The sequence below is a fragment of the Dipodomys spectabilis genome, unplaced genomic scaffold (assembly GCF_019054845.1).
Source record: "Dipodomys spectabilis isolate Male_0828 unplaced genomic scaffold, ASM1905484v1 ptg000136l, whole genome shotgun sequence".
NCBI lineage: Eukaryota > Metazoa > Chordata > Mammalia > Rodentia > Heteromyidae > Dipodomys > Dipodomys spectabilis.
This window is the reverse complement of record NW_024870813.1, coordinates 1,138,742-1,161,873: the sequence shown is the minus strand read 5'-3', so window position 1 is coordinate 1,161,873 and position 23,132 is coordinate 1,138,742. Positions and strand designations below refer to the sequence as shown.

Here is a 23,132-nt window from a genome sequence, read left to right as displayed (position 1 = left end):
ACTTTGAGGGACCAACAAAAATCAGGCTGTTCACAACCCCAGGCAGGAAGTCCTGATACTCTGACTAACCACCTAAAGAGCCAGAAGTGGAGCTGTGGCTCAAGAGGTAAAGTGCTAGCCTTGAGCAAAGAGAAAACCTCAGGGACAGCACATAGGCCCCAAGTTCAAGCCTCAGGACTAACACACACGAAAAAGAATAACATTGCTCATAAGATGGGTTTATGGCTTAGGGCTGGGAAGGTGGCTCAGTGGAAGAGTGCTTGCCTTACATGCATGAGGCCCTGGGTTCGATTCCTCAGCACCAAATACACCGAAAAAGCTGGAAGTGGCACTGTGGCTCAAGTGGTAGAGTGTTAACCTTGAGCTGAAGAGCTGAGGGACAGCACCCAGGCCCAGAGTTCAAGCCCCACGACTGATCAAAAGAAAAAATAAAAAGATACTGTCTTAGCTTTAATGCGAATGAGACAAGAACAAAACACATTAAAATTATTGATCTAGATTAAAGGCAAGGAATGACTGAAATTTAAAGAGATGACTAATTCCATTTTTCTCAAGCTCCAGCAGGCCTTTGCTCTGTGTGTGTGTGTGTGTGTGTGTGTGTGTGTGTGTGTGCGCGCGCGCGCGCGCGTGCCTGTACTTGCTCAAGGCTGGAGTTCTACCACTTGAGCCACTCCTCTACATATGGGTTTTTTTTGGCTGTTTAATTGGAGATAAGACTCCCTTGAATTTATCTGCCTGAACTGGCTTGAGGCCCAGAGTCTCATATCTCAGCCTCCTGAGTAGGTAGCTAGGACTACAGGTGTAAGCCACTGGTGCCTGCCTTTTCTCCATGTTTCACTGACAGAGACAAAATGAGTCTCTAGTGACCAGAGATCAGTACCCAGTTTTCACTTAACACATCACCTCTTTTTTTTACTTGGTGCTGGGAATGGAACTGGGGGCCTCACACATGCCAGGCGGTGAGTTTTACCCCCTGGCCCATCACCTCCATTTTAAACAATCCTTCTAAGAAAAGATCTTCTAAGCCTACAATTAGGAGGAAGAGGAAGCCAAAGAACAGTTCAAATACTCTACAGATGTTTCCAACCACAGGAGGAGCAAAATGCCAAAAATTTGTAGAATTAAAGTGTGGCAGAGGCTAAGTCATAGGGGAGAGGAAGGCATGTGGAGGCCAACTGAGTTCACTCATTTCGGAGGCCAAACCCAGCCCAGAGAACCATATTCCAGTCCTGATGGGGTGATGCCTCCAGCCAGGGGACGAGCTGGGACTGGGGGCTCTCCAAACCATCACTGAGCAGAGCCCCAGTCTAAAAGACAGCAGGCAAGCCCACATCATCTGATGAGAGTTGGGGCCAAAGTTCAGGTCTGGAACATCAGGAAGCCCCCAAAAGCAGTGCTGGGGGCGCTTTTCTTGGTTACTGAGCCATGGGTCAATTCAAACCACACCCTCTCACCCTTTTGCAACTCTGCCATAGAAAAGGTTGTAACAGTGCTCCCCCCGCTCAGCTCTGTGCTGTAGACTGGGGTTCGATGATGGCCCCCAAACACCAGTTGCCCCATGCCTGGGCCAGGGCCGAATTCAATGCTCACTGCAAAAAGGTAGACACCACGCTTTGGGGCTTGGAAGTGGCCATGTTCAGGGAAGTAGCTGCCACCAGTGTTGATGGCTGGGATGTTGAACTTCACCCTCTGGGGGGCAGTTATCCCTTCTGAAAAGCTGGCGTAGAAAGCCACAGGGGAGCCTGGAAAACAGAGGGGAAATGCTTGGTGAGTTCATTATCTATTCCCTGAATGAGGAATTAAATGCAGAGAGACCTGCCTTTATCATCCTATGAACATTGGAGTCAGAGCCCAGCACTGGTGGCTCATGCTTATAACCACCAAAAAGCCTATTTAGGAGGCTGAGAACTGAGAATTGAAGTTTGAAGTCAGCCTGGGCAGAAAAATGGGTGCGATCTCTAATTAACCAGCCCAAAGTCAGAAATGGAAGCTCAAGTGGTAGAGCACCAGTCTTGAGAAGGAAGAGTCAAGTGAGAGTGCCAGGCCCGAAGGCTTGAAGTGGCACAAAGGAAAAAAAATAGAAATAGGACATTATTTCTTGATAACCTACCTATTGCCAATACAGTGTGATCTCAAAGGGTAAATATAAACTTGTATCTCATGGAGATACATTTCCAAAGAGCATATTCTCAACCCTTTAGTTAGGACTTTCTCAAGACCTAAGTGTCCCTGGCTGTCGAATGGCTGTGTGACTAATAATGGCAGGCTGAGACAGGCTGGGAACCCAGATTTCCAACTTCCAGACATTTGCAACTTGCTAAGAATTTTCTTTTTCAGTGCCAAGGATCGAACCCAAGACCTCATGAATGCTCAGCTAGATCTTTATCACTGAGGACTCATGCCCAGACCATACCCAACTATCTTTAGACAGCTGGGGAAAGAGAATTTGTCTATCTTCCAGGTAACAATGTTAACCCTGGGAAATAACTGAGGAATGGAGAAGATGGTTCCTATTAGAGGTGAGCACTGGACCTTAGAGAAACAAGGAAAGAAAGGCCCCTCCAAGCTAGATGCAGTGCTGCACCCCTTCTCAGCTCTCTACCAGAGCCAGGAGTATTGTGAGTTCAAGACCAGCCTGGATAACATAGTGAGCCCTGCATAGTGAGCACCAATCCAGCTAGGTCTGGAAGCTACATGAAGCTTCCAAATATTGCTCTGAACTCTGGGATTACATCTGGGGAAACTGAGTCCCAGAAAGGCATAGCTTATTGCTCCAGACCACACAGCCAACCAATTACTAAACAGGGAGCAGACCTTGGATCTCCTGATTTTTGGGTGCTCTTCTGGCCCTCAGTTGCAGAAATGCTACCTCGGGCCTTAGGACAATCTCCCACAGGACAAGAGAGGAGGTGTCATGTATACAGACAGGAGAGGCTGCAGGGGCAAACAGGTCACAGCATAGGATCAGTAGGATGGTCCTCCTGAGTTCAGGACCTGACACTGACTTTGTCACCATCAAGGTAAAGTTCTTGTGAGTTCTGTCAAAATGCCGTTTTAGTGGAGGGAGGGGTCTTGAGGCTAGGGGGCAAGTTTCTTGGGAATAGAATTAGGCCCTCAAGGAGAAGATTTCACAACGGTCAGTCACTTTAGGTCCCAGAGTGAGAGCCAGGATCATTGATCTCCGGTCCATAAATAGCCTTGTGAATGCCAAAGTTTTGTTTTTCTCTGATTCTAGTAGGTTTTACGAGAATGAGATTGTTGGATTAAGGCAAAAAGCTGGGTGTTGGTGATGCAGTTCTCACAATTCCCAGCAGATGGCGCTCTAGCCCTGCTAAAGAAAGTCTGTCCAATAGCGCCCTCTGTGGGTACTTAGTCCTCTCCACCCTGCCTGCACCTGACCTTAAAGAGAGACCACACCCAGCCAGTGTGCCAAACCTGTGCTTTAGAAAGGAAAGCAAGGTGCAAACTGAAGATTGCACTCTTTGCAGTGCACAAATTCAAGCTCTACAATCTTCCACAAGACAAATAAGAGGAATATTTTAAAGGACAAATACTTCTGAATAATAAAATGTTGCAGTGGTAAACAGATGCCTAATTCTGAAAGTCATCAGGAAAATTCTGAAAGTCATCAGCAAATGGAGATCTTATGTGAGTCACAACATGGGAAAAAAGACAGCTGGGTGTTGGGAGAACCTGTTCCTTGGTGCCTCACACTGCCCCCTAGGTCATCATGAAGTATCATCAAGGCCAGGGTGGGGCCTTTCAGCAAGACTCCGAAAAACCCACATGCCAGTTTGCACCAGCAAACCCACCTTGTCCACAGCTCTGTGTCTGGAGACAAAGCAGTCCCAGCCCCAAGGTCACCTTTCCAGGGAGAAAATTGCTTGAGACCCAGAGCAGCATGAAGGGAAGAGATGGAAAGGTTGACTCCACATAACTTCAACCTCAAAGCCAGCTCCTAAGCCTGGGACATGGGACCCCGTAGAGACCAGCCATGGATGCACTTGTTAAAGAGGAGAGCCAACATTCTAGAGACAGCCCCTCTCTGCTGCTCACTGGCTGGGTGAACAGGTTCTTCCCTGGGTAAGATGGTAATGATGATGAATATGCGGATAAGCAGCTGTGATGACTCATCATGACAAAGCCCATGAATGGTACTGAAGGTAGGATGGCCAGACAGGACAACGGTAGGGTGTTACCATGATAGGTTTCCCCAGCCCTTGGAGCACAGGGCCTGGGGATGGGGAGAAAAAATGACAGGGAGGAGTTAAAGGGTGCACTTTCCTTCTCTGCTCTGTAGCTAGGGCAGCAGGCAGCCAGCAATGTGTATAGAAGCCTGTGAAAGTAACAGGAAGTACTTCTGCCAGCTTATGGGCTGTGGCACTACCATTCACTTTGCTTATTTATTTGCCAGTCTTGGACTTGAACTCAGGGTCTCATGCTCTCACAAGCTCACTTGGCTTTTTTCAATCACGTTTTTTCTCTATTCTCTCTCTCTCTCTCTCTCTCTCTCTCTCTCTCTCTCTTTCTTTTTGTAGTTGTTGTTGTTGTTGGTGGTGGTGGTGGTGGTGGTGGTAGTAGTAGTTGCAGGGCTTGAACTCAGGGTCTGGGCATTGTTCCTGAGATTTTGTGTTCAAAACTATAGCTCTGCCACATGAGCCATACCTCCACTTATGTATTTTTGCTGGTTAGTTGGACCTACAAGTCCTTCTCAGGCTGGCTTTGAACTGTGATCCTCAGATCTCAGCCTCCTGAGTAGCTAGGATTACAGGTATGAGCCACCAGCACCTAGCTTTGCTTGGCTTTTTTGTTCAAAGCTGGTTCATCACTTGAGCCATAGCTTCACTTCTGATTTTTTGCTGGTTAATTGGAGGTAAGAGTCTCATGGACTTGGCTGTGTAGGTGGACTTCAAAACATGATTCCTCAGATATTAGCCTCCTGAGTAGCTAAGATTATAGGCATGAACTACCAGTGCTCAACCCTCCAACAATCTTGACTTCTGCCTCCCTAAAATCCAGGTATACCCCTGAAAAGGGGAGTCAAGGGGAAATGGACCTTGAGTAGCGATGACCCAGGACCATACTACCAAGCTGGGGACTGTATTATCCTCCCACACCCGCTCAGTCCTCCTGGCCCAGCCACTTACCTGCCTCCCAGAGCTCTGCATTCAGGGCACCTTGCTCTAACCGTTTGGCATGGGCATCTGTCAAAGATTCCACTTGTTTTTTGTCCCTTTTCCTGGAAGCTTCCAGGCCTTTCTTCTGCTTCTTTCCTTTCCTGCTCATCATGGCCTGCAGTTTCCCCAGGTCTAGACTGACATTGGCTGCCACCAGTGCTTGGACATTCCCAAAGAGGCTGTGGAAGAAGTGCTGGTGCTGCTCCAGGCCTTGCTGGGTGGCAGAGAGTGCACTGCGAAGCGCCTCCAGGGAGCCATTGTTGGAGGAAGCCCAAGACTCGCAGCACTGCCCAAGGTGCTTGACGTCAAAGCGCAGGCGCTGGACCTCCTGCTCCAGCCCTTCCAGGACAGTGGCTCTGGCCTCCTCTGGCCCTGCATCATGGCTGGGCTCCAGATGCTCTGCCAGCCTTGGTAGCTCTACTCGACCATCCAGAGTCTGCTCCAGGGTAGTCACCCGGGCAGCCAGCTCATCCCAGCCAAGCGCTTGCTCCTGCAGCCCACTGGCAGCGTCCTGCAGGGCATTGCGGATCTCCTCATAACGTAGGGGCAGCAAACCAGGCGCCTCCTCAGACATCTTCTCCATTGTCTCCTCCCCAAAAAGCGCAGCCAGCACAGCCTCGTGCCGCAGCGCATCCTCCAGCAGGGCGGCAAAGGAGCTGTGCAGCTGTCGCATCTCCCGATGAGTGTCATTTGCAAATGCCTTCAGCTCTCCCACCGAACGCTCCAGTGCCTGCAGCTGGCTCCGGATCCTGGCTCTCTCTGCCCGGGCCCACTGGCCCTCTTCCTGGTGCAAATCCATTGCCAATGACAAGGTGTCCACGGTGCTCCTCAGGGCCTGCAGGGAGGAGCCGTCTAGTTGACGTCGCTCATCCAGGCTCACTTGAGTCTCCTCCAAAGCACGTGTGGCGTCCTTCTGCCCCTCCCGGATGGCATCCAGGTCATAGTAGAGCTTCTGGCAGTTACAGTCCTTGACGTACTTGATGAGGTCGGCATGGCCACCTTGCAGGTGCTGGAGGGTGAGGTTGAGCTCCAGGAGCTGCCGTTCCATCTCCTCCTTGTTCTCCTCCATGATAAGAGACTTCTCCATCAGGATCACCCGGAGTTCTCGCAGGCCGGTGTGATTCACCTGCAGCTCCTGCACCTGCCGCTCCACCTTGCTGATCTGATCAAACGTCTCATCAGATTCTGAGTACAGCTCCTTGATCTCATCCACATGCTGGGCTAGGGTGGCCCTCATGTCCTCAAGGGTGCCCTGCAACTCTTCTTCTCTATGGCTGGTGGCCACATGCAGGGCCGACAGATTCCTCTGTAGCTGACTCAGCCTGGCCTGCAGGCTGTCGGGCTCAGATCTTGGCGTTGCCATCACCAGGCTGACATTTGTCCCAGGGATCTCCTGAGCTTTGCTCAGCCGCTTTAACTTGGTGTCCACTTCAGCCTGGACCTCAGCCAGGGCATGGTGCAGGGACTGGCGCTGGGTGTGTAGACGCTCAGCCACATCCTGCTCAAGCTGGCCCATTCTGTAGCTGTTCTCCTCTACCTTCGTCTCAAACTTGGCTCCAAGCTCCTGGATGTCGGCCCTGGCCACCATGTCCTCCTGGACCCTCTTGATGGCCTGCCGATTGGCTTCCACGTCAAGGGACAGATTTCTTACAGCCTGGGAAAGGCTATGCAGGCTCTCGTTGAAGCTCCTCCAGATGGGGCTGAGGTGTGTTTCTAAGAAGTTGTCCATGTGCAGGGGCAACACGTGCTCCAAAGACCTGCCAGGAAACTCTGCAACAGACACCATGTTCACGCATGCCCATGGTCGCGGACACCCTTCCCGACTGAGGGAGCAAGGCCTCCGGGGTCTGGGGCCTCCTCCGGAATCCTCTACTCACCAAACTCCGTTTGATTGGTCTCTGTGGCAGCAGCAGTGAGGTTACTGGCCAGGGCATTCCACAGGCCTGGGAGGCCATCTGCAGCCTGGTGGATGTCATTCTGAAGGTCTCCCAGCAGGCGCTCTTGTTGTTTCTGCTGCTCCTCGACCCCACTGAGCTCCAAAGCAGGGTGACCTAAAGATACACAAGACATAGAGGTATTGAGGGACAGCTCGTCAGCCTAGGCAGGTCCTGGCATCCAGAGAAGATTTGGAAGCCAAAGACACGGGAGATGCATGCTGGCACCATCTGGGCTGGAGCTTCGATACCTTAGTTCCAGCAGGACACAGGCATGGCCTCTGTACCATCACCCTCCCTCCCACACCTTTGGCAGACATGACTAATCGATCACAGCACATTTCCTTCTGAAGCTACATCTTCACAGTTGGCAACCTTTGTTAATCGGAATTTTATCTTATGATAAAAACTCATTTCCCACTGGGCATGGTGTCTCACACCTATGATCCTAGCTACTCAGGAGGGTGAGATCTGAGGATCATAATTCAAAGGCAGACCCTGAGTTCAAGTCCACAACCAACAACAACAACAACTCACTTCCCATCCCAGCTGTGGGCTCAATTATTGTCTCTCGGTGATTCTCCTGTGATGATTCTAAGAACAAGAATGTCATAACTTTCTAGCCCTAGTAGATGAAAGACTTCTTGTAGGCCTGGGAGCTTTGTGTGGGTTCAGGCTCAAATTAGTCCTTGTCAGAAAATGGGGTCAAGGAAAAGGGCTGTGTGCTCAACCCCAGACAGACAGCTGAGGAAACCTGGCCCTTGGAGGGATGGTAGGGCCACTAAAAGAGTCCCTGGCTGTTTCAAGGGGCAAGATTTTCCTAAAATGGCATTGCCAATCATAGGAGAAAGGACAAGGGACCTGGGGCCTACCCCTCCCACACCTTTCCAGGGAAGCAACGCACCAAGTTCAAAGTCAACCAGCTGGTCCCACGGCTCATAGAGGACATCACTTGGCTCTGCAGGCACAGGAGTCATTGTGGGATCTGCAGAAGAAAACATTAGATGTTGACCCCAGAGGGGAGATGAATGGTATGACCTCTGGGGTCAGAGGTCAAGAGGAGGGGCTTCCAGGATCCCTACCATGATGCTGGCAGTTGGGACCTTGGAAGCCAGGACAGCACCTCCAGGCCGTGGAGGTCAGTACCTTCTGCTTGACTTGGTACACAGGCTTGTGGGCCACTCGGTACCTGGGGGGAGGAGAGGGATTTAGTGACTCCAGGGTGAGCCCACAGAGCCTGAGCAAATAGTCTGCCCACCCCACTCACATGACTTTGGCCTTCTGGCAGCCCAGAGCCTGCTGGGGACAGGGCTGCTGGGAATGGATGACGAATTTCTCTGTTTTACAAACGGCTATGAAGGTGACCAGCCTGGACTTCTGGTATGCACACCAGTTCCTGGAAAACAAACCAGAAGACAGAGCTGCAGATTAGCAGCCAGCAGCTTCGCCCCAGCTCCCCTTCCTGGAGGCCCAAAGGGGTGGCTGGTGTAGGGTACCAGCCTCTGCCCCACCCACCCAGCACCAGGACTCTGGAATCCATTAGCCTGAGAAGGGATGTGTATTATTCATCCCTGGGCTGTCTCTCCACAAACCTGGCTATTGGGGAACCTGAACTACCTACTGCCTTCCTGAAGCCTTCCCCAGAGCTGGCTCAGAGAGGGAGAGGAGCCCTCTGACGTCACACAGCCAAATTACCCATACAGCCAGGCATCAGCAGCTCATGCCTGTAATCCTAGCTAATCAAGGGGCTGAGATCTGAGGATGAAAGTTCAAAGTCAGCCTGGGCAGGCAAGCCCATGAGACTCTTCTCTTCAATTAACCACTAAAACACTGAACATGGAGTTGTGGCTCCGTGGTAGAACATTAGCCTTGAACAAAATAGCTAAGGGTCAGCGCCCAGGTCCTGAGCCTAAGCCCCCCACTATGGAAAAAAAATCAAATAAATAAAATAAAAATACCCATAGAGCCAGAAGAGCCCTCATTGTTCCCTGGTGACAGGGAGGCAGCACCGGGCAGCTGGCAGGGAGAGTCCTGGGTTGAATGCTTTCTACTTTCTGACTGTGATCTTGATCAAGGCCCTTAGGGAGTTTCCACTTCCCCATTCAACAGGAGGGAGTAGTGGTGCTTTCTTCTAAGTACCCAGTATCTCAGATAAGTACTCTCAGCTGCTGTAGTAAGCCCCTCCTGGCTGTCCTGGAAGCTCCCCAACTCTCATATCTTCCTCTCCAGAAATCCCGGCACAGCCAGGGCTCCTGTTCCTTGGTGGTATCCCATCAGGACCATGATAGAAGTGAGCTTTCCAACCCAGTGCTGGGCGCTCCTACCTGTGATCCTAGCTCCTCAGGAGGCTGAGATCTGAAGATCACACTTCAAAACCAGCCCAGGCAGGAAAGTCTGCAAGACTGATCTCCAATTAACCAGCAAAAAGCCAGAAGTGGAGCGGTGGCTCAAGTAGTAAAGTGCTGGACTTGAGTTAAAAAGCTTAGGAACAGTGCCCAGGTCCTGAGTTCAAACCCCAGTACACACACACACACACACACACACACACACACACACACACACAGGGGCCAAAGCTCAGCACTGGCAGTGACTATGCAAAGGTACAGATCTTCCCTTCAGAGTCCCCAGCCAGGACAGTCTCAGCATGGAGTATTAGGGCCAGGACCTGCAGTGGGTCTCAGGAACACAGGCTGTGGTGTGTGTGTGTGTGTGTGTGTGTGTGTGTGTGTCTGCGCGCGCACGTGTGTGGTGTGCGCATGTGCATGCAAGTGCCAGTACTGGGGCTTAAACTCAGGACCTTGCACTCTGGCTGGGCTTTCTCTTTTGCTCAAGGCTGAAGCTCTACCACTTGAACCACATCTCTACTGGCTTTTTGCTGGTTAATTAGCATAGGAGTCTCATGGACTTTTCCTCATAACCTGGGTGGTGTTGCTTAGCTTCCTCCCAACAAGGCTGGTGTTCTACCACTTAAACACACCTCCACTTCTGGCTTTTTTGCTGGTTATTTGGCTTTTTTCTTTTTGCTTATGTGGTGCTGAGGAATCGAACCCAGGGCCTCCTGCATGCAAGGCAAGCGCTCTACCACTGAGCCACTTTCCCAGCTTTGCTGGTTATTTGGAAATTATCCAGTCACTTAGACTTTGCTGCATGAGCTGGCTTCAAATCTCAATCTTCAGATCCCAGCCTCCTGAGTAGCTAGGATTACGGGCGTAGTGCCTGGCTCATGGGCTGTGTCTTGAGAAGAGATCAGAAGGGGCAGCAGGAAGCAGGGCAGAGTTATGGTGTGGCAAGGAGCTGCAGCGGGAGGCGGGTAGGTGCGGAGGTATGGCACTGGCAATGAAGCTGGACCATTTGCTGAGGCCATGGGAAGTCCCAGAGAAGTTTCCAGCCAGAAAGTACTATGAAAGCCATCCTGGTTCCTGGGCACCCGCAGGAAAGGAGTGGGTAAGGGATCCCAGGTGTAGGTGTTGATCCAGGGCAGGCATTATGGGAGACATGATCGCATCTGAAATGTTAGAAGGCCATGGTCAGGGATGCTGGTGATTGAAAACTACTGATGACTGAGGTTTTTGTTGTGGAAGATGCTGCAGGGACTGAAGGTCATCAGGTGACCACATCACACTAATTAAGAGTCTATGACTCTCACTCTGTCCCCTGGACAGAGAGCCTGAAAAGCTTTGTAGGAAATTGAACCAACCCCAGAGGAAGAGACCCAAGATGCTGTCATTATTAAACTCCCCCCCCCCCTCACTGGTGAAGCAGCCCAGCCAGAGCATCCTGTAACCAGACAGTCATGTCCATACACCTCATGTCCATTCAGCTTCTCAATCTACTCATCAGAGAGCAGACGGCCAAGGGGCACCTCGGAGGAAAGTCTGTTACAGAAGAGAGAAGTGAAGCCAGGCACCTGTGGCTCACGCCTGTCATCCTAGCTACTCAGGAGGCTGAGATCTGAGGATTGCAGTTCAAAGCCAGATTAAGCAGGAGACTTATTTCCAATTAATCACCAAAAAGCTGGAAGTAGAGCTGTGGCTCAATTGGTGGAGGACTAGTCTTAAGCACAAAAGCTCAAGGACAGTGCCCAGGCCCTGAGTTCAAGCCCCAGGACTAGCAAAAAAAAACAACAACAAAGAGGGAAGTGAGCTGTGGGCGTAGCTTGGTGATGGAGCACATGTGAAGACCATGTGAGACCCTGAATTCAATCCCCAGGACTAAGAGAAACAAAGAAAAAGAAAACAGCAGAGGGAGGTCAAAATGGTCAAAGGGTAGAAAAACCAGTTTGGAGAGAACCAAGACTATAGAGAGAAGAGAACTTTCCAAAAATGTGAACTCAAGATTCCCCAGATTGATAAGAGAAGTTACTGGATTCACACACACACACACACACACACACACACACACACACACACACACACGAAGCTCTGAAGTGCTTGAAATTCCAGCTGATCCAGAGTGGAGAACAGGGAGAAAAACTTTTGAGGCCAGTCTGGGCAAAGGTTATTGAGACTTTCATCTTAACCAATAAGCGGTCCCAGCTACTCAGGAGACCACAGAAAGCAGGATCCTGGTTTGAGGCCTGCTCCAGGCCAAATAAATAACTAAATAAATAAAATAGGGGAGTCTATCTGAAAAATAAGTAAAAGTTAAAAAAAAAGCACTGGACACAGCTCAAATGGTAGAGTACAAGCTGGACTCTAAGTTCAAATCCTAGTACCACTAAAAGAGAAAGGAAGGAGGGGAAGAAGGAAGGAAGGAAGGAAGGAAGGAAGGAAGGAAGGAAGGAAGGAAGGAAGGAAGGAAGAAGGAGGGAGGAAGGTTGTTTGATTCACTCAGTGCTGAAACTCTGAAACTGATTTTCCAGGCCTGTAGCTTAGGGGCTGTGGGTAAGATGTCTACCTGCAAGAGATACCAGCTCTGGGCTCAATGAAAATCCCTAGAACATGAAATTGGCCCCAGGAAACAATCTCTATGAACCACTGGTAGTGGGGACATTCCCTAGGTACATTTGGCCATGTCCGATGGCATGTATGTCATCTTGTGGTGCTGTGGATGTGTCATGGCTATCCCCATAGGTGAAGAATGTTACTAGATTCCCCATGACACACAGGATTCCCCATGCAGGCATTACCCAGGCGGGGATCACCTGTGCAAAGAGCTATGTAAGCAAGCACCACACTTCACACTCCAGTGGCCTCTGCCAGTGGGCTTGGTGCTCCCAGCCGAGTGCATCCTGCCAGGACTGACCAAAACCCTTCACCTTGAAGCCCTAGAACCGGAAACAGTGCCGCCCCGCCTTCCTGCCCGGGAACTTTCTCCTCTGACATGCCCAAACCTTGACCTTTAGCAAGCTGTCCACGCTCCCCACCCTTTGCAGCTCCTTCTTTGGCACAGAGCAGGCAGCTGGCCCAGAAGCCCTGGGAACATTCCTGACCTTTGCTTTGGTTTCCTACAGTGCCTGGCAGCTCCTAGCTGGCCCCCAGCACTCTTGCCCCAGGCTCCACATGCTAAAGCATTCTATTGTCCTCACTACCCCCTCTATCTCCTGCTGCTCCCTCTTCTTTTTTTTCACCTAGGGGAGGGGTCTTCTGGGCACCCCCATCTTCTCAAAAGCCTACTGAGGGGACAGGTGCCAGCACTGAGTGAGGGTATGATACCCCAGGCAGGACCCGAGGGCCAAATGCAGTGGACTTGACCCAGACAAGAGGGGCGGCTGACCCCCTTCCTTCAACATGTCAGGAGACCTTGAACAAAGTACCCCCCTCTCCCCCCTCCCCGCCCCCACTCTTCTGGAAATGTGGAGAAGCTGTGTCCCTGGGGACACAGAGGAGGGAAGGGAAAGCTGATGGCTCTGTCAGCCAGTGCTTTCTGCATAATAGATCGGTAGCTACCGGTTGGCCAGAGTCCTTAAGTGCCTCTCAGCCTGTCAATAAATCTGCCTTGGGCAGCGCCTTAACGCCTCCTGGGGTGGGGGTGGGAGAGTCCACAGCAGCCTTGCTCTCTAAGGCCTGCATCCAGCCATTAGCATGACAACCCCAAGGCAAACACACCCATAGTTTTGGTCCCTGAGCCTGAGAGAACTTGGCAAAGAAACCCGAGGCCCACTTTGTGGCCAGCCCAGATCCGGGCTTCCCTGAATGTGGGGAGGCTCCTGTGGCTGGGAGCCTTGGCCTCAGCTCTTCTCTAATGACACTCTGGGCCCCACAGCCAGGACAAAAATAAGTTCAGGAGCAGAGCATGGCCCAAACATCATGGCCTGGGCTCCATCCTGTTTCTGTGTGACCTCTAGTGACACGCTGGACTCCTCTGACCGAGAGGCTCCCTGAAGCAAACATCCCAAACGCTCCTCCCATTAAAAGAACCCAGGCTGGGGACTGATGGCTCCTGCCTGTAATCCTAGCTACTCCGGAGGCTGAGATCTGAGGATCATAGTTTCAAGCCAGCCTGGGCAGTCAAATCTGACAGACTCTTATCTCTAACCAGCATAAAGCTGAAAGGAGAGCTATGGCTTACATGGGAGAGCATCAGCCTTGAGCAAAATAATAGCTAAGGGACAGTGCCTAGGCCCTGAGTTCTAGCCCTAGCACAAAAAACAAAGCCTGGTGCTGATGACTGGGAACAGTATCAACTATACGCCCTCCCCCCCACCCCCGCCCCCACTGAGCTGTCAATCATAACAACAAGGGAATGGGACACCTTCCCCAGACTCTGCTTCCTCTCCATCAGGTCCAAATATTCAGGCTTCCTAGATAGAGCTTTGAGGGGTCTCCAGGGGGGACAGGGGGCTCGGAAGCAGCTAATTATATCCCTTCTTTACCCTGATACCTGACAATCTGGAGACACAGGGCACCTAGCACCCTGTTTTGTTCAAGCTTATCCTTCCAAAGGCTCGTGTGCAGGAGGACTAGGACTTCCCTGTCTCTTGGATATAGGTTGAAGAGCAAATTCATGGAAGAAGCCTGGCTGGGGCCCCTGTTAGGTGTACTGGCCCATCCTGCCCCCTTCCCCCTGTGGCTGGAGCAGCATTTCTGCCTCACCAGCCCAAGGAGCAGGGGAAGTTATCAGCCCAGGAAACGGCAGTGTTTCCTTCCTTTCTCAGCAGCCCCTCCGGATGCTTTGACATTGTGGGCTTGGCCTATGGAGTTCTCCACAGTTTCTGGCGCTGTGGGAAAGAGACTTTCGTAGGCAGGGGTGGCAGCCTTTGAATATCTGGGGATTCCTGGGCCAAGGATACAAGTGGGCAGATCTTCTTGAGTGGAGATCACCCAGAGAAAGGCAGAGAAACCCTAGGTTCCTGGGGCAAAGAGAATGTCCAATTTATCTCTACAACCAAGTGAGGAGGGAGACACAGGAGCAAGGGTCCTTCCTCTTATCCTCTGTGGCCCCCTCAAACTCCAGATGTCTGGTGGCTCACGCCTGTAATCTTAGCCACTCAAAGACGGAGATCTGAGGATCACAGTTTGAAGCCAGCCCCAGTAGAAAAGTCCATGAGACTCTTATCTCCAGTTAGCCACCAAAACGTCAGAAGTGGAGCTGTGGCTCAAGTGGTAGGGCAATAACCTTGAATGGGGGGAAAAAAGCTAAGAAATGGCACCCAGACCCTGAGTTCAAGCCCCAGTACTAGCACACACACAGAAAGCAAAGGGGGGCTGGGAGAGAGAGAGGTGCCCAGGGCCTGGGCCACAGAGCCGATGGCTTTGGGGAGGGAAGTTAGGTCTTTGGTCCTGAAATCAGAGCTCATGGCTTGATTGCCTCCACTGAATTAACTGTGTGTCAGAACTGGGCACAGGGCAGGATGGATTTCTCCACTCCTACCCACTCCACCAGGTCCTTCTTTGTGAAGAGTGGGTATGTACTGTTCATTCTCCTCTCTTACTTTTCCCTGGTCAAACCTACTTTCAGAAAAATGCCCAAGCCAGGCAAAGGTAGCTCATACCTGTAATCCTAGCTACTCAAGAGGCTGAGATCTGAGAATTACAGTAAAGTTTGGGAGACTTATCTCCAATTAATCACCAGAAAGCTGGAAGTGGAGCTATGGGTCAAGTGGTAGAGTGCTAGCCTTGAGTGACAGCTAAAAGACAGCACTCAGGCCCTGAGTTCAAGCCCCAGTTCTGGCATAGGAAAAGGAGAAGTAGGAAGAGGAGGAGGAGAAAGAAGTGGAGAAGGAGGAGGAAGAAGAGGAGGCGAAGGCAGAGGAGGAGGAAGAGGAAGAGGAGGAGGAGGAAGAGGAGAAGGAGGAGGAGAAGCATACACAAGGGGCCTTCATGTGGAAGAACTGGAAGCTGAATGAAGCCTCACACAGACAGGTGCTCCTTGGAGCCCAGGATGGTCCCTGTCGGGGCCCCAGTGTGGAGACTGTGGGTGAGCATGAATCTCAGTTCTCTCCATATCTAAATGCTTCTTTCTGAGGGCTAGTTGTAAACTCACTCAGCCTCAGAGCCAGTCCCAGCTCTCCTCAGCGGTGTGACCTACATCAAGTTACTCAGCCTCTCTAAACCATTTTTTTTTTTTTTTGGTCCGAGACCAGGACTAGAACTTGATATTTGATGCTCACTGGCAAGCACTCTACCCAGCCGAGCCATCCTCCAACCCCTACACCTCCAAGTCCTCCATGAATGGGGTTGCTGAGGAGATTTACAGAGCAAACACTTGGCAAGATGCCAGGCTTGGAGGCCAGCTCACAGGCACCTGCTGCTCTGATGATGACGCATGGCTCCAGAGTGGCTGCAGATCCTGAGAGGAACCTGCACCCCAGAACCTATCGGCAGAGTGGGGGTCCCCGGCCCCGCTTGAATTCAGGAAAATGGTGTCCAAGTCCCTACAGAAAGACAATCTTGAGTGTTGGGACTGTGGCTTCATGGTAGAGTGCTTGCCTAGCATGCAAGAAGCCCTGGGTTCGATTCCTCAGTGCCACATAAATAGAAAAAGCCGGAAGTGGCGCTATGGCTCAAGTGGTAGCTAGCCTTGAGCAAAAGAAGCTCAGGGGCAGTGCTCAGGCCCTGAGTTCAAGCCCTAGGACTGGCAAAAAAAAAAAAAAAAAGACCACTTTGCCCATTTCCAGAGGGTCCCTAGAGCACTGCCCCACTGGACCCCCTGTCTTCTGAGGATCGGGGGTCCTCTCAGCCATCACAGCCAGGCTTCTGGGCACTCAGACCACAACCCCAGACTGAAGGGTAGCTGTCCCCCAAGACCTGGGCTGGGTCAGCCTCGCTGGGGCTCAGCTTTCAGACCTGGAGCCAGAGCCTCCCCAACTGGAAGCATCCAGAACTACAGTCTCTGAGCCCCCCATGCTGGGTGTCAGCTGGTAAACACAATTCCTCCCTGCCCGCCCCCCCCCCCCCACTCCCTCTCCCTGCCCAAGCTCTATCCCCTGCTATGGGTTATGTAAGGCTCTTTGTGTTACTCTCCGGTCAGGCCTGGAATGCCCAACTGACATCTGAGACCTTGCTCAGCCGCACAACTGGCCTAGCAGCTAGCCTGGCCCATTTCATGGATGGGTAACTGAGGCCCAGAGAGGCTGTGCTCCAGTTGGGCTGTACTGAGACTCAAATGCCCCATGATCTTGGCCAAACTCCAAGCCCTCCTTACCGTCCAAGGGGGACCCTGCTGGGGTCCTCAGCTTCTGCCCCTGAGACTCCAGAGGATCTGGGGTCATGTGGATCAGAGAATCTGGTTCCAGGGGCCTGGGCCCAGGCTCCTGTCAGTCCCCAGCTCAGGGCTCCCCCGAGGCCCAGCAGCAGCGTCAGGATCATCTTGGCTTCAAGAGCAGACTTCGGACTGGTTCCGCTCAGGCTCAGCCTGGTCATAGACTCTCAAAACTGTCAGTGACGTGGTCCTCAAGTTGAATCTCAGAAGGAAAAGAAAACACAAGAATAACAAAGAGAGGAAGTGGCCCGGGCCAGCCCACCCCAGTGGGCCTCGTCCGGCCCCCCTCTCCATCCCCCGCCTGGCTCCCACGGAGGCCGCCAACCATGCAGGCCAGTTCCTGTACCTCAAGAGGACTTGGCTCAGGAACATGAGGAAGGTGGGAGACACGTGGGCAGGTTGGTCGCCACCAAACCTGTCCTTCTTGGAACCTTTTCCCTGGGAGTCAGGAAAAAAGACACAGGCTTTTAGCTGGAGTATTGGGAAGTGGTCTTCTGGGCTCAGGGGACTTGCTGCCCACACATGTGGCTGTTCAGGAAGTGGGCATGGGAGGTACATGGTGCCTCTTCAGCCTTTTTAGGCACTGGGTGGTGGGGACCAGCAGGTGGGTGGAGGCTCAGAGAAGGAAAGAACCACCTTGGGTCACACAGCAAAGCAGCCAAACCCAGCTCTTTGTGTACTCTTCCCCCCCAACTTCTCCAACTAGGTACCAGGATGCTGGGGTGGGGGGTGGGGGAGTCAGGTTTGCCTGAGAGGTTGGTCATTCTCTCACTGGACTGACTGGCATGATTCTGATCCCTACCCTACCTGAGACACTGGGGGCCACTGGCCAAGATGCCTACCCTCTCTGCCCAGACACACCACCCTAGGCCTGACATATGGAAGTCAGGCTAGGAATGAGCAGGGCAGCGATGGATTGCCATGTGTTCAATCTCTCCTATCCCCATGGGGAGAACAAGGTCAGCAGGTCAGGTCCGAGCCAGCTGGGGGCCCTGGGCTCAGCTCTCTGCTGTCCCACTAGAGGGAAAGACTCCCTCTTGCCCTCCCTGCCCCCACCCTGCCCAGCGCTGGCTGGGCTCCCAGCAGCCACCACAGCATCAATATTTCATCCACGTCAATAAGAGAGAGCGGCAGGGCGAGAGGCTGCAGCAGTACTCCGCCCGGTCCAGCCTGAAGCTCCGGGGAGCCTCCAGCCCCATCTTCACTCCCACCATGGACGTCTTTAAGAAGGGGTTCTCCATTGCCAAGGAGGGCGTGGTGGGTGCCGTGGAAAAGACCAAGCAGGGGGTGACAGAAGCGGCTGAGAAGACCAAGGAGGGAGTCATGTATGTGGGTGAGTGTGGCAGGGCGGGGCAGGGGGGAGGGCAGGAAGGCCAGGCGGCCAAAGAGGGTGAGCAGAATGTCAGCTCCCTGGCCCTGACTTCCCTCCTCAGCCCCAGGCAGCGATGTAGACAGAGGTGAGACCCTAGCTGTTGAAGTCCAGGTCCCCAGATCCTGGAATAACCAGAGCATTGGGCACATACCAGTGTCTGCTTGCCTCTGGCTTCCTCAGGGACTCCAGATCAGAGTGTCCCTGAGAGCCACTTGGGTCTCAGACACACCTGACCACCTGGCTGCTCATGCACAAAAGGCACTCACGAGCCTGCAGGGGTCCCCTGAGCCTCCAGACCCTGCAACTGTGAGGAGCCCGGTATTCGGGTAGACCACACCCTCTTCCATAGGAGCTGCTGTAGCCAGGCCAGGCCACAGGTTACTACCCTCACCAAAGTCCCTTGTCCGGATTCTACCCAAAGGGGGATGGAAAAGGAGGGGAGGACAAATCCATGGCTCAGCTCTGCATTGCTCTGCTGCCATGCCCCAGGCTCGGGCCATGCCCAGGCAGGGTCTGTATCCGTGGTCCACCAGGGTCCCTTCCCCCACCCCAAGCCTTGGGCTCCTTTGTCCCTTCATCCTGTCTGTCTCGTTCTTATCCGTCCCCGTCCTCCCAAACCAACAGGAAGTGGCTCTTTGAAGGGGTTGTTGTCCCCCGAGCTATCCGTCCCCCCAGCTGGTCCAGCTGCTCAGGGATAGATGTGCCCTGACACTTCCATTTCCTCCTCAGGCGCCAAGACCAAGGAGAACGTGGTGCAGAGTGTGACCTCAGGTAAGCAGCATGCCCCCTGTCCCCCGCAAACTGGCAGAGTCCTGGTGCTGAGACCCCTCCAAGTCTAGAATCCTCTTTACAGTGCATGCCTTTACTTCTTACATAGCCCCTGGCCACTGCAGCTGCCAAAGCAAGACAAGGGCGTGGCTCTGGGTCCCCTCGATCAATGGCAGAGCTCCCCTAGAGTCAGGAAGCAGGCAGGGGAGGGTCGTAAGGAGAGTCAGAACCCCTCCCCTGGAGACATCCATGCCTACATTCCTACTAAGGGCAGTGGGGAGTAGACTGGGGTGGGGGTGGGGGCTGGGGGCACAGCTTCCAGAGAACCAGAGTGTCCCCATACCTGATCCCCTCCATGGGCAGAGCCAGAGCCTGCCCTAGGGCACCCTCAGGTGGGGTTCATGAGCGAGGGCCCAGCACAGAGGAGCCATAGCTGTGGGGTAGAAAGAACTCTGCCTAACTCCTGCCAGCCAGGCACGGGGACCAACCAGAGTCCTCCCACAGTGGCTGAGAAGACCAAGGAGCAGGCCAATGTGGTCAGCGAGGCCGTGGTCACCAGTGTCAACACAGTGGCCACCAAGACCGTGGAGGAAGCAGAGAACATCGTGGTCACCACTGGGGTGGTGCGCAAGGTGAGGTGAGGGGCTCGTGTCTCCCCTGGGCTTTGGAGGCCAGCTGGCAGGAGGCGGCCCCCACACACGCGGGCACAGAGAGTCAGGCCCTGGGTTTGCTTTACAGTCAACACCCAGTAGAGGGGGTGTGTATGAGTGAGTGTGTGTGTGTGTGTATGCACACGTATACGTGCGCAGAGGGGTTATCCTTGGAGTGGAGAGTTCAGGGTCATTTTATAGACAAAGAAACTGAGACTCAAACCAAGTCTGCTCCATGGCTCTCAGTATAGAAGATGCCCCCATGTTTTATAAGTGAATGGTGGACCCCAGGCAGTGAACACCAGGCCAGAGCTGCCTAGTCATTACTGTCATCCCTGATCCAGCCTGGCTGCTGCCTTCTCCCGGAGCAGCAGGGAAGTAGTGCCCCCTGGTGGTGGAAAAATATCAAGGGCTTCAGCCCCACCCTCCACTGCGGTCTTTGTGTGAGCACGTGTGTGTGAGCATATACGTGTGCCTGTATGCATGCGTATCTGCAGTGTGTGTGTGTGTGTGTGTGTGTGTGTGTGTGTGTGTGTGTGAATGGTGCATGCATGTGTGTGGCTGTCAATAACAGCATTTATTGGACCAGACACTGATGGCTCACACCTGTGATCCTAGCTATTTAGGAGGCTGAGTTCTAAGGATTGTGGTTTGAAAACAGCCTGGATGTGGAAAGGAAGGCCCAGAGATTTGTCCATGTGTCCCCTGGCCTTGGCTAATCCATGTGGCTGTGGAGGTCCCTGCTGTGCTCAGAGACAGTGATGTTAGGTGGTATCAGAGAGTGGGGACTTGAGCCTAGAAGTGGGGTAAGAGCTATTTTCAGCCCCTATACCTGTCACAGATGGTATCTGAAGGTCCAGCATAACCAGCACTGTGAGGTCCCGCTCTCAGAGAGGGTGGGAACAAGGGTAGGGGACACCTGGAGAGTAGTCACTGGATGTCTGATTCTAAGACCAGCACAGAGTGTTCTTGTCATTGGAGCGAGCAGCTGCTCCCCCTCTACTCATTCCTAGCCCTGCCCCTTCCTAGTATGTGACTTTTGAGAAGCTATCTAATGTCTGTGGATCTCTATTTCTTATATATTTTTTCTTTATGTTGATCATGGAGCTTGAACTCAGGACCTGGGTACTGTTCCACAGCTTTTGTACTTAAGGCTAGTGCTCTACCATTTCGAGCCACAGCTCCACTTTGGTTTTCTGCTGGTTAATTGGAGATAAGAGTCTCACAGTTTTTCTTGCCTGGGCTGGCTTTGAACTACAATTCTCAGCCTCCTGAGTAGCTAGTATTACAGTTGTGAGCTACCAGTGACTGGCTTCCGTTTCTTTTTTTTTTTATTGGGTTGTGGGAGATGACAAACAAATGGCCCTAGGAAGCAGTTCTGCCTGACCTATAATGAGCACTTAGCAAATCACCACCTTCACCACCACCTCCACCATCATCACCCTGGCAGAACCCACTAGCTCCCCAGGAAGACTCCTCCCCACCTCCTACTAAAAGAGGACTAGGGCTGATGTCAAGTACCCCTTTGCTTGATGATCCTAGAGTAAGGCTGGCAAAAGCCCTGCCCCAAAAGAGACTTTTCTAGGGATCTCTCAAAAGCAATCCTCAGACCTTCTTCCCTCCCGCCAAGCCCGGGGGGTACATGCCCTGGCGGTACAGCGGTCGACCAGTTGTCTTTTGTGTGTTGTAATCATGACGATGGGGAGGAGGGTGGGGTTTTAGGAGGGAAGGGAAGGGGAAGGGAGGGAGAGTCGGTACTCTAGTTACCTGGCCATTTACACCATAGGATTCCTATGCTAATCTTGAGGTGCAGCAGGACTAACAAGATGGCTCACTTGCCCTACACCTAGAGAACCTGGCCCACCCTTTTATACATAATTCTACCAAAGGTTAAGGGCCCTGTAAGCTGGGTGCTGGTGGCTCACACCTGTAATCCTAACTACTCAGGAAGCTGAGATCTGAAGATCACGGTTTGAAGCTGGAGCAGAAAAGCCCCCATGGGACTTATCTCTAACCACTCAAAGACTAGAAGTAGTTCTGTGGCTTAAAGTGATAGAGTGCTAGTCTTCAGCAAAGGAGCTCAGGGACAGCACCCAGGCCCTGAGTTCAAGCCCTATGACCAACTCCTCTCCTCCAAAAGAAAAGAAACCACAGAGGATCCTGGAGCAAGCTGGACCTGATGCCAGCAAGTATTTCTACTATAAAGCCTGAGTCACTGAGTTTAATGCCTCTTCTCTCCAGCCTCAAGGTCAGGTGAAAAGTGATGACACAGCCCTGCACCTAGAATTACATTGGGGGCTGGTGATTCAGGGGCCTCTGCCCACCTCCTCTGCCATACCCACTGTCACCACACACACCCCAGGCTCCCATATCAAGAGACCCAAACAGACAGTGCTCATTGCTTGAGATCAGTGTGTTTGTGTGTGTGTCGGGGGTGGGGGGTACTTGTTACCCGCAAAAGGCTCAGCACTGTGAGATTACTCCAGCTATGGATCTCCACACCTCCTACACCTGTAGCTTCTCCAAGTAGAGCAGGGCCTCTGCCCATCTGTGAGGCCAGTGCAGACCAGGCCCTGGTGGCCACTAGACAGGCAGCTCTGAGTCCTCTCAGCCTCATGTGCCTTTGCCCCTTGCAGGAGGACTTGGAGCAACCTACCCCACCACAGGAGGACCAGGCAGCCAAAGAAGAGGTGGCTGAGGAGGTAAGGAGCTGGGAGGGCGTCCCCAGGGCTTACCAGGAGGCTCCTGGATGGGGATCTTGCATCCTTCTCAGAGCCCTGGAGCCTGTTAGGAGAGCCTCAGAGGGACTTAGCAGTAGAGCCAGCCCTGGGCCTGAGGATGAGATCTCCTAGGGCAGCCACTGAGGGTTGAGGGCCTGGAGGGGGCTGTGAGGGTCATTCTTTCTTCCAGGTTAAGAGTGGAGGAGACTAGAAGGCTGCCAGCTGGCTGTGGAGATACCCCCCAGACACGCCCCTCTGCCTTAGAGCCCACCCCCACACAGCATAAGAAGTGCCCAGTGTGGAATGCCCAGCAGGCTGCCCATGCTTCCGCGCCATCCCTGAGCCTCCACCTCCCACGGGCCCCACCCGCTCCTGTCCTTCTGACCCCGTAAGACCAGATGCTGCTGTGAACTTCCATTCCCTTTTTAAACATGATTTCAAATAAAACGAGCTCCAACCTTCAGCCATGTTTCCTGTCTGCTCTGCCACTGCTCATGAAGCCCCCAGAGACAGGAAGGAACTGGCTCAGCCTGTGCTGGGGACCAGGTACCCTATGGGAATACACTGGTGCTCTAGACCCTCCCCAACACATATAGCCAACCCACCAATGAATGCCCTTAGTAGCAGCACGGGCCTGTATGTCCCCACATTGTGTGTGTGTGTGTGTGTGTGTGTGTGTACTGGGGCTTAAACTCAGAGCTTGACTGTTGTTTCTATACTTTTTTCACTCAGGGCTAGTGCTCTACCACTTGAGCCACAGTTCCACTTCTGGCATTTTTTTTTTGTTGGCCAAGAGGCTTGAACTCAGGGCCTAGGCTCTGTCCCTGGGCTTTTCTGCTCAAGGCTAGTGCTCTACCACTTTGATCCAA

General features: G+C 52.7%; 2 protein-coding genes across 2 annotated transcripts; one reads left to right on the top strand and one right to left on the bottom strand.

Annotated features, from left to right (window-relative positions):
- Positions 1-1,025: 1,025 nt before the first annotated feature.
- On the bottom strand, positions 1,026-16,968 carry Mmrn2 (multimerin 2). The gene is made up of 7 exons (XM_042690163.1): positions 16,697-16,968; positions 8,379-8,507; positions 8,194-8,300; positions 8,016-8,096; positions 7,055-7,228; positions 5,148-6,947; positions 1,026-1,742 (listed from the first exon to the last, which is right to left on the bottom strand). The coding sequence occupies exons 1-7, from the start codon at positions 16,912-16,914 to the stop codon at positions 1,360-1,362; spliced, it is 2,892 nt and encodes a 963-aa protein (XP_042546097.1). The 5' UTR covers positions 16,915-16,968; the 3' UTR covers positions 1,026-1,359.
- A 907-nt stretch (positions 16,969-17,875) lies between these two features.
- On the top strand, positions 17,876-22,726 carry Sncg (synuclein gamma). Its single transcript, XM_042690283.1, has 5 exons — positions 17,876-18,086; positions 18,855-18,896; positions 19,398-19,525; positions 22,180-22,245; positions 22,454-22,726. Exons 1-5 carry the CDS (start codon positions 17,966-17,968, stop codon positions 22,472-22,474), a joined length of 378 nt encoding a protein of 125 aa, XP_042546217.1. The 5' UTR covers positions 17,876-17,965; the 3' UTR covers positions 22,475-22,726.
- The last annotated feature ends 406 nt before the right edge of the window (positions 22,727-23,132 follow it).